The sequence below is a fragment of the Macrotis lagotis genome, chromosome X, assembly GCF_037893015.1.
Source record: "Macrotis lagotis isolate mMagLag1 chromosome X, bilby.v1.9.chrom.fasta, whole genome shotgun sequence".
In the NCBI taxonomy this organism is placed as follows: Eukaryota; Metazoa; Chordata; class Mammalia; order Peramelemorphia; family Peramelidae; genus Macrotis; species Macrotis lagotis.
The window spans coordinates 121,157,832-121,173,526 of record NC_133666.1 but is presented as its reverse complement, the minus strand read 5'-3'; the positions used below and the strand labels follow the sequence as shown (position 1 = coordinate 121,173,526).

The following is a 15,695-nucleotide window of genomic DNA, read 5'->3' as shown; positions in this document are numbered from 1 at the left end:
ATTGTATCCACTTGTATGTATGAAACAATATATGACTTATATAATCTAGTTTCACTTGCATGAATAACAGAAAAGATGGAGGAGAATACAATGACAATACATGAAGTCAGTGTTCATGAGAGAGTCTGATTGGTTCTCCTGATTCTCACACTATTGTACATATCCTATTGCTTCCTTATCATATAGATAAGCAAACTGAAGTTAAAAGGGATAACTGACTTATTCAGGGTCACACAGTATCTAAAGTCAGATTTGAATTTAGGAAGATCATTTTCCTGACTGTAGGAAAAATAATCTACCCACTCTGCCCATTCTACTATTAAAGGATTTAATTATTTTTAATTTATGGAATAACATAGTATAATTTAAAAAGATGATTGCATATGAAAGTGCAAATCTATTATGCATAACTTGCTATTCCTTTTCCACATATAATAAGGATAACATGTAAATTTTTTCCTTTCCCTCTTCTTTTTATTTCCTCCCTTCACCCCATTCTAGAGATGGGTATATAGTCTACCATTAGACAAAAATATGCACAGATAATGTAAAATCATCCTATCCATACCTGATTTTATCACTTCTTTCTCTAGATCTTCCTTCATATGTCATTGTAGTTAATTTGGGTATATATATATATATATATATACATATATATATATATATGTATATATATATATATGTCAAAATAACTTATTTACTCCATGTTGTTCTTGAGATAATATTGTTGTTACTATATATATATATATATATATATATATATATATATATATATATATATATATATAGCATAATTTTGGTTCTGCTCATTTTTCTCCTCATTATTTTGTGCAAATCTATCCATGTTTTTCTAAGATCATTGAGTCCATCATTTCTTAGCAATAACACAATAATTTTCCATCACAATCATATTCCTCAACTTGTTCAGCTATTCCCCAGTTGACAGCTATCACCATGAGTTCTTTGCTATCACAAAGAGATACTATAAATATTTTAGAAAGTTTAAGTTCTTTTCCCTTTTTCTTAATTATCTTTGGATAATTTAATGAGTCTTTGGATGTAATTCCATATTTCTCTTCAAAATGGTTAGATAAGTCCACAATTTCATCAACAGTGAATTAGTATTCCAATTTTTTTCACATTTCCTCCAGTATTTATCACTTGCCCCTTCAAACATTTTAGTCAATCTGATAGATGTTAAAATAGTTCATTTGTTTTAATTGCATTTCTCTAATCAATAATGATTCAGAGCATTTTTCATATTCTAAAAATTGTTTTGATTTCTCCACTGGAAAACTGTTTATATCTTTTATCAGTTGGGGAATGACTCATATACTTAGAGATTTTACAGTATTCTTTATATAAATTTACCTGAGGCCTTTATCTGATAACTGTCTATATGAAAATTTCCATTAATTTTCTGCTTTTCTTCTGATTTTGGCTACTTTTGTTTGTACAGTTGTATTCAAAATTTTCCAGTTTACATTTCATTCTGCTGTCTCTTATTTATTCATAAATTGTTCATCTATGTTTTTTTCCTTCAATTAATTTTTGTGTCTCTTTTTACCATTAGTCTATTTGTTTTTTAAGGTGATCTTTCCTTCAATGTTTTGTTGTGCCTCTTCTACCAAACTATTTATTCTCTTATCATAATTTTCTTATATCACTCACATTTCTTTTTCCAATTTTTCTTTTGTCATTCATCTCTTTCTTTAACTCAGGAAATTTTGCTGTGAGTCCAATTAATATTTTTTCTTTGGGGTTTTGCTTGTAACTGTTATTACATTGTTATCGTCTATATCTATGTCTTAGTCCTCGTCACTGCAGTAACTTTTTATAGTCAAGTCCTTCTTGTTTTTTGTTTGCTCATTTTTCCTTTATTTTTTAACTTTCTAATTATATTTGAATATTTATTATTTAAATTAATATTTAAATATTTTATATATATAAAACTTCATTTTAAACTTTATATTAAAGTTGAGCTCTTCTTATCTTGGGGTGGGGAAAACCTTATCCCCAAATTTAGTCTTTTTTTGTGATGCTGCTGTTTTCAGAACTAGGTTTGGAGGTTTCCAAGTTTTGGGTAATTCTAAGATAGGGTTATCCTGGGAGAGTTGTGTTCACTGCTCTCCTGGCCTATTCTCTGATCTTCACCCAGGAAAGGTCCTTGTTCCCTTGTTGCCAAAAATTCTAGTGCTCCTCTTGGCCCTTGCATGGTGACCAGTTTCCCTGCTCCCTTGTGATCAATCACAAGTGCTCCTCTTCACTCAGGAACTGTGACCCAGAACTGCTCATAGAAAATTGAGTTACCAATCAGTACTAGCAACACCCTGTGCCAGTTAAGGGTTCCTTGTAATCTCTTTCTGACTAATTTTTGACTCATTTATTCTATCTTCTCCTTTTTAAAATAATACTTGTTGAGTTGAAACAAGTTTCATGTTGAAACACTTTTTTAACCTTTTTTTTGGTTGAATGAGTTACCTATTCCATCTTCTTGCTTTGTATTGGTTATCTTCCTAGAATGAACTCCCTCTTCATTTATGCTTTGTAGAAGCACTAACTTCTTTCAAGATAGAACTCAACATCCTTTTCTTCATGATGACTTTCTTAATCCTTCCAACTATTAAGTTACCTTCTCTAACTACCATGTATTTATCAATCATTTATTTCTTATTTATTCTACACACACACACACACATATCCACAAACAAATGTATATTCCATCTTTCTGAGTTCCTCCCTTGGTCATAAAACAAGAGTTGATGGTGGTGGAGACAGGTAGACCCCCTTTTAGTGGTTTTTACACTTTCAGAGGTTTCATACTTTAAGTAGGGAAACACTATGCAGAACTATTTTTGATCCTGACTTTGAAAGAAGGCCTTGGAGAAAAGCTAAGAAGTGACAAGATCGAGAGAAGCAAATACAAAGGTTCAAGGACTATGACCTGGTGGATGGATAGAGAATGGTAGAGGTTGGAACCAGAACAATGTTCCAACTGGAGTCAATATGATAAACTCTGCTACCATGGGTTAAGATGAGGGCCAGTATAATGGTTGCTCCCCAATGAAACAGGCAGCCAGAACAGAATCTCAAAGTTAACCAAGGATGATCTGAGTTGTAGGGATGTTAGAGACATTACCTTGCACTGACTTTTTCCTCCACGCCTTTGTAGGCGATAGGGAGCCTTTCACCTATTATCCACCTTGGTTACTACCTTCCTTTGTCTAATGGGGAACTGGATGGAAGAGAAGCCAGTTGTGTTGCTTCAAACTCTTCTTTTCATCTTTCCTGTGCCCCACTCTGCCCCCTCCAATTCTGATTGGTGGCAATAGACTGAGGTTGCTTTTAAAACTGCTAATTTGTTAAACCTATTATTTTAATTGTTTTCTCCAGAAGTGTAAGTATATTAAAATCTGGATCATCATTGGATTTTGTGTCAATTTTGCTTTCTTGAAAAGTAGTAGCAAGAATCCGGATGGAGGACAAAATCCCAAGAGGGAAGCACATTTAAATTGTTAGGGTTTTATAAATCCAAAGTTGAATTGTGTCAGTGAAAACCAGGGCCTCAGCTACATATTTAATTGAAAGTACAGTATATTTGAGGAAGAAAGAAAATTTTAGTCACAAACTCCTCCTGAGACTTGACCCAATAAGAACTTAGGATGTAATCAGGTAAAGTGTGGGTAATATAGAATGGATCAATTCATTGGATGATTGATAGCCTGTGTAGTTTCATAGTACCATTGAACAGTCATCCTCATTCATATATGTACATGTTGTCTCCTTTGATGGATTGTAAATTTGTTAAGACCAGGCTTTTACCTCCATATCCTCAGGACTTAGCACAGTTTCTCACCACATATTAGGTTCTAGTAAATGCTTGCTGATTGATTTAATATTCATATACCTGAACAAAAAAATCTAAGGGGGAGGAATCTGAAATGATGGCTATCTCAGACCTCCAAATTTTTGGAATAGTACTGAAAATAAGTCACACTGACACCGTTCCGCAAAGACAGCTTCTTTTTTTTTTAATTTTAAAATTCTGCATCTGAAAACACAGTATGACAGAAAGCATTTATATACACCCGTGGTGTTTTTGGTATGATACAGTATTTAATACATCCACTGTTTTCTGCAAAAAATCTCGCGTTGTCAGACAAAAAAAACAAATTCCCCTAGACAGAAAATACAGCTAAGGCACAATTTTTTTTTGTTGTTGTTCTGCTAAATGAAAGACAGAAGGGTGCAAAAATGGGTAGTGCAATGATTGCTGGAGATCACATTCTACAACATGAAAAAGCATTTGGATTTTTTGAAACTTGGATTACTGGTCAATTTCAGATAGTTCAGTATCTCATAAAATAATCCTTTAAATAAATAGCAAAATATCTACATCTTTCAATGTGTGCCATTGGAATTCTTTTTTATTTAATTTTACTGTATTTACATGTTCTCTCTTTTTTAAAATCAATAGATTACAAAATATTTCTGTACAGTTTTATGCATATTATGATCTATAACAAAATAGTTATTTTTTAAAACTATATCACCACCTGTCTCTGAAAAATGAGGGGACAGTAATAACTTACAATGAGGCCATTAACAAACACCCCAACGAACCAACAATAACAACAACAACAACAAAAAAGACAGGAAGAACTAGAAAGACTAATCCATTCAAAGCCAATGAATTTACTATGAAAACTTTATTTTCTGTTGTCTTTGGGCTGGATCAGATGGTGGGGAATAAAAAAAAAGAAGTTGGAGGCTAGAGGGACTGAGAGGGTGGTACCTCTAAGATCAGCTGGGAATATTTAGTGCAATCTTTCTTAAGCCAATGATACTCAACAAGGGCAAAAGTATAGACAACCGAAGTGCTGTGGACATACCCTTGAGTGAAGTTCATAAAGTTGCCATCCATGTCTTTAAGGGTAAGAAGGGAAAGCTCAGTGTTAGCACTTTGTAGGTAATTAAGTCAACCCATTACAGCCACAATATGCTGTAAGAGAGTACTTCCAGAGTAAACTATGGTTTTTAAGAGCATCCAAACCTTTATTTTGCCCACAGGAACAACATAAGGTCATTTTTCTTAAAGACTGGATTTGTAAGCAATTTCCATTGTGTCTGTGAAACTGTAAATTGATGGGTCCCCCAATAGGAGGGATAGCAGCAATCTCAAGGTGCTTTCTGTGATGTTGGTGGAAATCCAAAGAGTTAGACAACATCCACTTTTCCAACATGATTTTAAGGCCACATTTCAAAAAGGAGGAACCTAAGGCTTTGTTGTGTGGTGAGATGAAAAATGACATGCTCTGAAGGACTGGGGAAGGGACTGGAATCAGTGAGGCCACAGACCTTCCTTTTGGAGGGGGTGGTGGGGGTCTTTAGGTGCAGAAAGACCTCCATGAAATGGGGGCGACATTAGCAATCCAAATATTCCCAGCCAAGAGGAAGGGACTCCTTTCAGACAGAGAGGCCCTGTCTCCCTCAAGGGGCTTAGTGACAACAGAACCAAAGACAACTCGCTAACAATATACAAATGGAGCGCATTTAACCGCGCTGAAAATTGGTACTCTGTCATCAGAGAAACCTGTACAGGAATCTTGCTGTTAGTTTGGCAAGGTTATATGTAATACTTCTAAGTGTTTGACAGTGAGAAACAGAGAGAGTTTGCATAGATTGTACATTCAGCTCAAGGAGATTTCAGATTCCTTTTTTTCTCTCCCCTCCCCCAGGTAAACTTCTTAGTAGACACTGTGAGGTAGCACCTGTGGTAGAACTCATGGGCAAAATAAGGTAACTGAGGCAGAAGCAAAAAAAAAAAAACCAGATGATTGAGCTAGGTTGGCCAGCTATATGTGAACAAGAGGGCAGCCCCAGTTTCTACTGTCTTGGCTGTTATTGGACAGTAGCAAGCCAAGGAGAAGGTTTAAAAAAAGGCCTGAATACCTTTGCCACTGGGTGGACACCACAGATTGGAATGTCTATGCTAGATAAAACCTATTATAGGGGTCTCTGCTATTGGGCTGGGGGAATTTTACAAATTTGTCTAACACTGTATCTCTTGTCCTGGAAATTTTTGATGCTTTCCTTTCATTTTTAAAGTTGTTGAAGAAAAGAAATCCTCAGCCAAGTGGGCTAGAGGTTTCTAAGTGGGACATATAGCAGCAAATAACTTGATGGCTGAAGATGTCCAAATCTTGTGAACTCTCTATTTAATAATAGGACAACAAAAGTGGATGAGAGATGGGGGTTAGGATTGGAGAATTTCTCATAGTTGTTCAACTATCTTTCACAGATGGGATTGGTTCCATTTTCCAGAAAGATAGGCAGCTACTTTAGAGTGTGGTTAGTAAGTGTGTATGGGGAGGAGGCAAGGGGTGGGACATGGGTATAATGGAACCTGGACCTGTGATTTCATCCATATTAAAAACCATTGGCATGGAAACTCCCTTCATTGATACAGACCACCAACTCATCATCTTGGAGGGTTAGAAATACTGAGAGGTTAAATCATTTGCTTTTAGTGGCATAGAGAGGTGATATCTAAGAGATGATTTGAACCCAGGTCTTCATAGCTCCAAAGAAAGCCCTTTATCCTCCATGTTGTTGCCTCTCAGCCAGGACTCACTATGAGCAAACTCCTTATCTTTATTTCAAAATTTATGGGCTGGAGCAAATTATTCAGGGGAATAATTGGGGGAGGGGAAATATCTTGAATCATTTCCTACCAGGGCCATAAAGTACAACAAGCAACAACACTAGCAGCTGGAATAGGATCTGATACTAATTATCTCCCCCCCTTTCTCTCTTTAGCAGAAACTGTCTACTGGAATGAATACAACACTGTGTTCAAGATGGGTAGTATATATACACATTCATATATATACATTTTTACAGTAGACATACATATACATATATGTGTGTATGTATATATGTAAGAAGTCTCTTAAGTCCTAGGAATTATTTGCTTCTTTTCTAATATTTCCTTTCTTTGTTAAGATATTTATACCACTCTCCCTACTCTCTTACCTTCTCTTTATAAAGATGATTGTCATTTAGAATCATTTACATTTTGGAGAGGGAGAATTTCTTTTTTAGAATGCTGTGATCTGTGGGGCTTTTCTATTTAGCAACATATACCTATGAATGTGTATACATGACTTATTTATGGCCACTCAGAACAGCATATGTGATATTCTGGACAATGTTGTCGACTCTTTGGTAAGACAGCTCTTATAGGAAGCCACAGCATAGCTGTAGATCTTCACCAGGAAGAAATGGTGGCTCCCTTTGGGCACCTGTTAAGAGGATCACTTCTGTCCCTTTCCCAGCATCATGAATCAAGGATAAAACATACCCAGAATTTGGGAGATGGTAGTTACCCATAATCAATAGAGAGCTGGTCTTGGAGTCAAGAAGACCCGAATTCAAGCCCTGCTCTTACACAGACTGGACACATGATCCTGGGTAAGTTGTTTCCATCTGGTATTCCTTAAAGCTATAAGCTACAGCAGAGTTGTTGATCTGCTTTGATAAAGGGAGTTTATTCACTTTTTGTTTCCTATACCAAATAAAATCTCAGGTCCAGACTAAAAACCTAAAACTATTATCTCTTTATATCTTCAAAGGAAATTTGTCAGTTTAAAAAAAATTAATGTTCTTAGAGCAGTGAGTATCAGGGTCTAATTCTTTATCAATTTGTTTTGACCTTCATGGAAACAGAGTCTAAGAGGGAGAATGGGTATCCCTAAACAGTGTTTTTTTGGTTCCACTGGTAGGTGCTCTTGACCAGGCACTGCCAGACTGATTCACAAAGGCCTCCATACAACCACTGGGCTCGTTTGCATCATAAAAACAGTCTCCAAGGGCACCAGCTCACAATTCACAAGTATGTGCAAATATAGTACTTGGGTGGGGCCTCCTCTTCTCACTGAGCTGCTTTTATACACTTCCTTTCCTTGTGTCCTGCTTCTTGTATGTTGGCCCTAACGTTCCATGGTTCACATTCAAGCCTGAGTCATGTATCTGAAATGAAAGCCTCTCTGGCCTGTGCTTTCCTAGAGGAGGACCCATGACAATGTGAAAAACCACATTGAGTCCTTGAATTTACTTCCCTCCTCTTTTAGGTGACCGGGACTGCTCTGTCCACATGCTTGTGGATCACTGGGATGAATTCTAGATTAAAAGGTCCAAAATTAGGAAGCAAAGGATGGAAGGCACAATTTGCTTGGGGATTTCCTTCTGCCTAAACTTGGCTGGGGGAGGGGGGGTCAGTAAAGATTTGTTCAAGGAGCCATCTACCTTGTATGGGTATGAAGGCAAACCTGGATTCCTTTACTCCTCACTCCTACCCCAGCCCTATCTTCTGACCTGATAAACTACCACTTCAACCAGTTATAAACAGAAGTCCACCCCAGAGGACTTGCTCTCACTCTCCAGACCCCCTGCTCAGAGTTCAGAGCAGATCCTGGGGCAAACAGCCCCAGAGCAAACAAAATCTTGTGCCCAAAGAAACGTGACTTTTTCACAGAAAGTGAGAGCACATGATCACAGTTGACTTTTCCAATGGATTCTACAAATAATCAAATCAGTCTCTGAGTAGCAGTCTGAGAAACAGGCTGAATGCTTTCATTTGGAAAAATGCTATCATGAAGTCTTGGTGCAATTGGGATCTTATTTAGAATTCTCCTTTTCACTAAATGTAACATCTACAAAAGTATATTCTATATTCTCTGGTCCCCAAATGTGAAAACCTCAATGGGTATTCCACATTCCAACCTACTTTCTTACAGTAGGATGGATGGGGGCAATTAAACATAGGAAGAAGAAATTCACAGCTTGGACTGTCCCAGAATTAACTCTGGGTTTCTCCATTCATTCCAGAATTTAAAAGTCAGAAATGTCGTTAAGTATATAATAGGTACAACTCCTAGGTGATTGTAGGCTGATATCAACTACACTCACACAATTGGGCTCAGGCCTAATGTCACCACAAATAATACTGTTACAAATATAGATACTGAGCTGGCTGATTGAGAGGTTACAGAAAGATTTTGTTATTTTTGAAGCTTTAAAAACCAGAATGTTCAGTGAAGCCCTTGCTATCATACTTGCACAGAGAAACTATGTGTCGAGAAGTATCTTGGTTTTGAAGTTTTTAACCTCCTGCACAATTAAAGATGTATTAAATACATAAGCAACATGGAATTTCTGTGAAACAGCCTAAAGTTTGTTTAGTGACCAAAGGACAGGAGTATTTCCATGTAGATATTTAAATTTTGTCCAGTCAGTTTCACATATAGGATGAACTAACCTTCTTTCACTGTACCTCCCCTAGCCCCCCTCCCTCCCCCAGCCATCTGACTTCAAATCTGGGCTCTGAAAGTGAGATTTGCTGAAGGATATCCATCAGCAAATGGGACAGGAGACAGGAATGAACCATAACACAAGGGTTGAAAGAAAAACAAAAGGTCCAGCATGAATGAGTTGTAGTCTCTAGGCACCTCCCTGGCTTTGGGAGAAGCTAAAAGACAGAATACAGAGAACTTAGACTTGGACTGGAAGGACCTACTGTTGTCTCTATGGGGTTGACTAGAACATTTGGGGGACATCAGCCTGCTATTGATATGGGAGAGGATGAATCTGTCTCCTGCTGACATTATGGGTGGAAACACACCAAGTGTTCCTAAATTCCCTGGGTCAGCAACAGTCCCAAATTGAAAACATAACAAAAAAGAAGAGTGTGTGTCTTAGGAGTAGGATGAGGTTGAGAAAGGGTGGGAAGCCTTTTGTGAATAAAGGCAGCTTTTAGTTAGTAAGATAACATAATTGTCAAGCTGCAAAAAACAGCACCTACTAATTAGTCATTGACTAAAACATATAAATAATAAATATCTAAAGTGTTCCTTCTATGTGTCCTTGTTTGCATCCCTGGCTTCATTCAACATTTAATGCTCTGATACATCAGCACAGCTGACCTCACAATTTCAAGTCCAAAACAAACCAGTAGCTTCAAACCAACACTATGGAGAAAAACAGAACAAGGGCTGGATGCTTCATCTCTAGGTCATTTTTGTAACCAAGTGTGCAATTTTTAAATGGGAATTTCACCCCTCAGGGAGTAGTAAAGGATGATAGAAGTGTCACCCCAATGGCTTACTCCTCTCCAGTCTGAATGGGAGGGTCATTCAATAGGCTGGGTCCTTGCCTTGCTTGTCACAGTTATTCAATTTGCTTGCTGAACTGAATGAAAGCCTTGACCTTTCTGGTAATTCAAGTAATTAGAAACTAAAAAACAAAAACAAAGCAACCCCCTCAATAACTGAAGATTCAAACCTCAATCTTATCCTTACCACATAAGGTACCTTGATTGGCATTGCATGTAAGAAAAGAGATATCTTTTAAAACATGGAAAAGGGATTCCAAAATATTCTGAGTGAAAATGTTTAAGTTATGCAATTTGGTCACTCGTAACCAGCACCGATCATGTATCTGGCAAGGTTTGGCCATGGAAATGGGAGAACGTCCGCAAGTGTCTGGCATTGTTCTGATGTTCGGTCAAGGAACTTTGCTCATCCTTCTCATACAAGTTGCATATATCAAATTCTCATTCTTCTGAGACTTAAGCAAGAATCTCTTTAAACATGAGGTAACTGATTGAACTACTGTCATTGTCCCAACTTCTGACATTCATCTGCCTATAGCATTAGCCAACTATGAGTGGCCATAGACAGCCATCGGAATTGAAACCCTAGTATTTTCACCCCTGAAATGTACCATGTACCTGGTATGCTTTTATGGAAATGTGGCCATCACTGCAAAATAAATATGGTAAGTATCATTTCCTGCCCATCAGAGCTATAAAGAAAAATAGCCCATCTATTAAATGGGTGGTAGAGAATCCTCAGCCTCTGGAAAATCACATTGGGCTTTTCTTTCTACTTAGCATTCTAGGTGATGCTGATGGATTTGATGAACACTAAAAAGGGCTTTTCAGTCCTTTTTCAGTCCTCAGTACAGAGGAGTGAATGTTTTTATCAGCTACCATGAATTCCCACAGTCCTTTGGAATCAGAAAAAAGATTAAACTTATGGTCTCTCTAGATTTCTGGTCAAAGGGAAGATGCAAATAAAAAACAAAAGTTAAGACTGCTTTAGGATCAGGGTGGGGCAATTTACCAATCTCCTGAGCTTATTTACTGGGAGAACAATGCCAGGCTCCAACTTTGGTTCTTAAACCCTAGACCTTAAACTGATCATGAATATAAAAACTCTCCCATATGAGAACTATTAGTTGGGAGAGGGCTTGGGGTGAGAGAGGTTTCTGAATCCCATGGACTCAGGGTGAAATTCCCTTTTAAATTCTAAAGCACGACCAGATGCTACCTGAGCCGACCATCAGGTTTCACGGCCCCCAGTTCAGACTTGGGGTCTGGGCTCAAGGAACTCCATGAAGTTTGGCTGCAAGTTTGCATGACGGGACAAGCGGTAGGACCGATGGCACAGATATCCACCGCAGACCAGACTCCTCCAACTAACGAGTCTACCCAGCTTTCCAGCTTTGGGCCAGTGGTGGCTGCATTCCTCCGGGCTTGCTCCACATGGGCTAAATTGATGGGAATATTGAGGACTGGGTTCAAGCCCTGAAAGCTCTGTTCCATGTAGGCATTCCGAGGAGGTCCATTGTGTAGCTTCAAGGACTCATCTGAAAAGTCAAAGGGGGTGAAACATGGGGTAAATTAGTGAGTGTACAATTTATTATTGTCCTTACTATTTTTTTTTAGGTTTTTGCAAGATAAATGGGGTTAAGTGGCTACAGCTAGGTAATTATTAAGTGTCTGAGGCCAGATTTGAACTCAGGTACTCCTGACTCCAGGGCCAGTGTTCTATCCACTGTGCCACCTAGTCACCCCTGTCCTTATTATTGTTATTGTGATTATTTTTGAGACTGGATCTCACCATCTCAGCTAGGTTAGAAATTCAGCAGCCACTCATGGCACCAATTGCACTGCCAATTGACTCAGGGGCTCTGATCTACTTCATTTCTCACCCGGGTTGATTTCTGACTCTTCAGATTCCTCCACTCCCAGAAGCTCACTATACTTTGTTTGGACTCTTCTAGCCCTACTTTAACAGCTAATCTCAGGTCATCCATCAACATCAATCTTCCCAGATGCTGGTATTATAGGAGGATGAAGCATCATGACTGGGGAATGTATCATTTCATATGGGCATGGAACTATGAGTAATTTAGTTGTATGGATATTCCCTAATAGAATCCTCCTTCTCACATGTGAATTAGACAGTTGGTTTTCCCCAGCAAGGATTGCTGGGTCTTGATTTTAGGGTGGTAGTCACCTCAGAGATCAAATGGTTCAACCCCTCCTCATTTAACTGATGAGAAAACTGGAGAGATTAAGAGATTAAGATTAATTGAAGAATGATAGAGTAATTTTGTTATTTTTTCTTTGAGATTATAGTTTTTTCAATTGAACTGTTATTATTTTGTGTAGTTCTAGAAGGCATCTCCTCAGTAATCTGCTTAGCAAAAAACTAAGTTTGCAAATTAATTTAGATTACATTCTTATTCATTCCTATATTAGCATGGTCCAACCATGAACAATGAATCTTGCTTTATTTCTGTAAAGAATCCCTTGGAATTATATTTATATAAATTTTACATGTGTGTTGATTGTGAATTGCTAGATATTTAATATTTTTAAAATAATTATTTTAAATGGACTTTTTCTTATTTCTTTCCCTGGATTTTATTAGTACTGTGCAGAAATACTGATGATTTCTGTGGATTTATTTTGTATTCTGCTATCATGATAAAGCTATCAATTATCTCAATTAGATTCTTTGTTGATTCTCTATCTTCTAAGTACATCACGTCAGCTATAAATAGAGACAATTTTGTCTTCTTTTGCTGATATTTATACCTAGAATTTTATTCTTTTGTGATTCTGTGAGAAATATAATATTTCTAGAATTATGTCAAATAATTGAGGGGGATTGAAGATATCTTTGCTTTTCCTTCTTTGTATTAGAAAATAGTGTTTTTCCATTGCAAACAGCTCTTGGTTTTAAATATATGTTTTTGATTATATATTAAAGAATGATCCCTTCCAAGCTTATATTTTTTTTCTTTAAAAAATATAAATGAGTGCTTTTTTGTCAAAATTTTTTGTGCATCTATTGAAATAGCCATTCTTTGTTATCTTTGTTTATATGGTTAACTATGTTAATTGTTTTCCTAATGTTGAATTATTCTTGTATCTATAGTGAATCATTTTCTGCATATATTGTGGTAGTATCTGTGTGAGGATTAAAAAAATTACATAAATATTCATTAGGGAGATTGTTCTCTAGCTCTATTTTTCTTCTTTGTTTGTCTTTGCTTTGGACATCTTGAAAGATCATATTTGTCTACTGAAAAAGAGTTTAGGTAGAGTGCCTTCTATTTCTATTTTGGAGAATAATTTGTGTAGCATGAGTATTAACTGCTCTTTTGATATTTAAATATCAATTAATATATAATAATAAATATTGGTTTTTAAATATATTCACTAAACTCATTAAATGAAATATTTATTTGATATATTCACTGAAATTTATCTGGTCCAGGATTCCTTCCCCTTATCTTTGGCAATTTATGTATAACTCACTCAATTTCTCTTTTTGGAGACTGAGTTGTTTCAAATCTCTTTTTGTTGCTTTGTGTGGACATTTTATATTTTTATACATACTCATGAACTTATTGAGTTTTTATTTTTGCTGATCTTTCCTCTATTCAATATAGATCACCCAAAAGACTTTTCCAATTTATTTCAAATTAAACTTACCTTTCCCATTAAATTCTTTCCCAACAACCTTATTCCATCTTTGGCATCATATTTTTCCATTTTTCTAGATTAAATATCTTGTATTATCTCTTTTTTTCTGTATCTTCTAGATTTAATGTTTATTAACATTATCACTTTTTCTCTTGAACCATGTCAGAGATGTATTCCTTCTCTATTCCCACTATTATTTCCTAGTCTAGAATCTAATTTATTCATTCAAGAAATATTTACTGAGTACTTATCTTCAAGTCATTGATGTCCATGTTATAGAGGAGACAAAAATGAATAAGGCATAGATAGGCCCTGCCCTCATCTCGTCTCATCTTATGATTTGGTAGGAGAGACAGGATATCTTCACAATATATTTCCACGGGTTTCTAGCTGATTTTAGTCTTTCCTTACTTCAGTCCCTATTATGTACTATTGCTAACCCAACTATCCTAAAACATCCTATTATGTCATCTCATGCATGAAAAATTGAAGGATAGTGGTCACAGTGCTAAAAGTAGACTCAGGAATTTATGAGTTTGAGTCCTGCTTCAGACCCTGACTAGCTATGTGGCCCTGGACAAATCTTTTAAGACTTAGGTCTACCTCAGTTTCCTTATCTGTAAAGACAGCTAGTTGCTAGAGTATATAGGCCTGCAGTCAAGAAGACTCATCTTTATGAATTCAAATCTGGCCTCAGGCACTTACTAGCTGTGGGATCCTGGGCAAAAGTCTCTTAATTCTCTTTGCCTCAATTTCCTTACCTGGAAAATTAGCTGGAGAAGGAAATGGCAAACCACTCTAGGATTTTTGATAAGAAAATCCCAAATGGAATCATGTAGAATTGGATACAACTGAAAATGAAAATAATATCACCTATTTCACAGGATTAAGAAAGCATGTGTAATATGCTTTGAAAAAATCTTAAAGCACAATTTAAATACCAGGTTCTTTTTTTCTGCTAGAGACATAATATTTCTAGAAATACATCAAATCATTGAAAAGGAACAGGGATTACCCTTGCCTTATCCCTATTTGTATTGGGAAAGTTGCTAATCTTTCTTCATTGCAAATAGATTTTGGTTTTAAATATATGTTCTTGATAATACTAAGGTCTTCTTTAATATTTATATTTTTAACATATTTTAATATTATTATTTTTTAATTTTAATACTATTTAACATTATTCATAAAGCCCTTGCATGCTTTTTTTGTTTAGTTTATTTAAACATAAATGAGAACTTCAATGGGTTTTAGTGCCTAGTGAATCATGTTTAAGATCCTATATCTGGCTTTCAAGGCCTCCTATCTAATCTTGTTTCAAGGTCCTACCTATCTAATCTTGTCTCTTTTATTTCCCCTTTATTTAGATCATTCATATCACTATTTACTATGTTTATTCCCCACTCCAGTTTCTGTCTTTGTACTTGTGCTCTTTATTTAAAGGCCTTGCCAGAATGCATGAACATAGGGAATTTGCTCCTTCTTCAATTGTCCAAATTCATCAAGGCTCTGATCAAGTCTAATATGTTCACTGTCCTCTTCCAGAATACTCCAGTTTCTAAAGACCTCTCTGCTTCATGCCTGTACATGACTTAGCACCTGTGATCTCTTTCTGGCATATTGTCCGGGTTCCCAATTTAGAAGGCAAGCATCTTGAGGGCTGAGATCTTGGCTTGCATTTATGTTACCCATAGTATATGGCACAGGAAGGAGCATAAGTTGGCTTATCATTCTCCCTGATTTGGGTCTTTTACCCAATACCAGAGGGACCCTAAATTTATTTCCATATGGTAGAGATGGATAAATTTTTTTCTTGATGGAGGGAAAGTTCTGGAAGATAAAGGTAGCCCCAGTG

At 36.5% G+C, this 15,695-nt stretch overlaps 1 protein-coding gene across 2 annotated transcripts in view; it reads right to left on the bottom strand.

Annotated features, from left to right (window-relative positions):
* Positions 1 to 807: 807 nt before the first annotated feature.
* The window catches only part of XYLT1 (xylosyltransferase 1), a 427,805-nt gene continuing 412,917 nt past the window's right edge, over positions 808 to 15,695 (bottom strand). For both annotated transcript variants that reach the window (XM_074200787.1, XM_074200788.1), the window contains one exon: positions 808 to 11,709. In XM_074200787.1, coding sequence (XP_074056888.1) covers positions 11,387 to 11,709 — 323 coding nt within the window. In that variant the 3' untranslated portion in view covers positions 808 to 11,386. The remainder of the gene's footprint in view (positions 11,710 to 15,695) is intronic.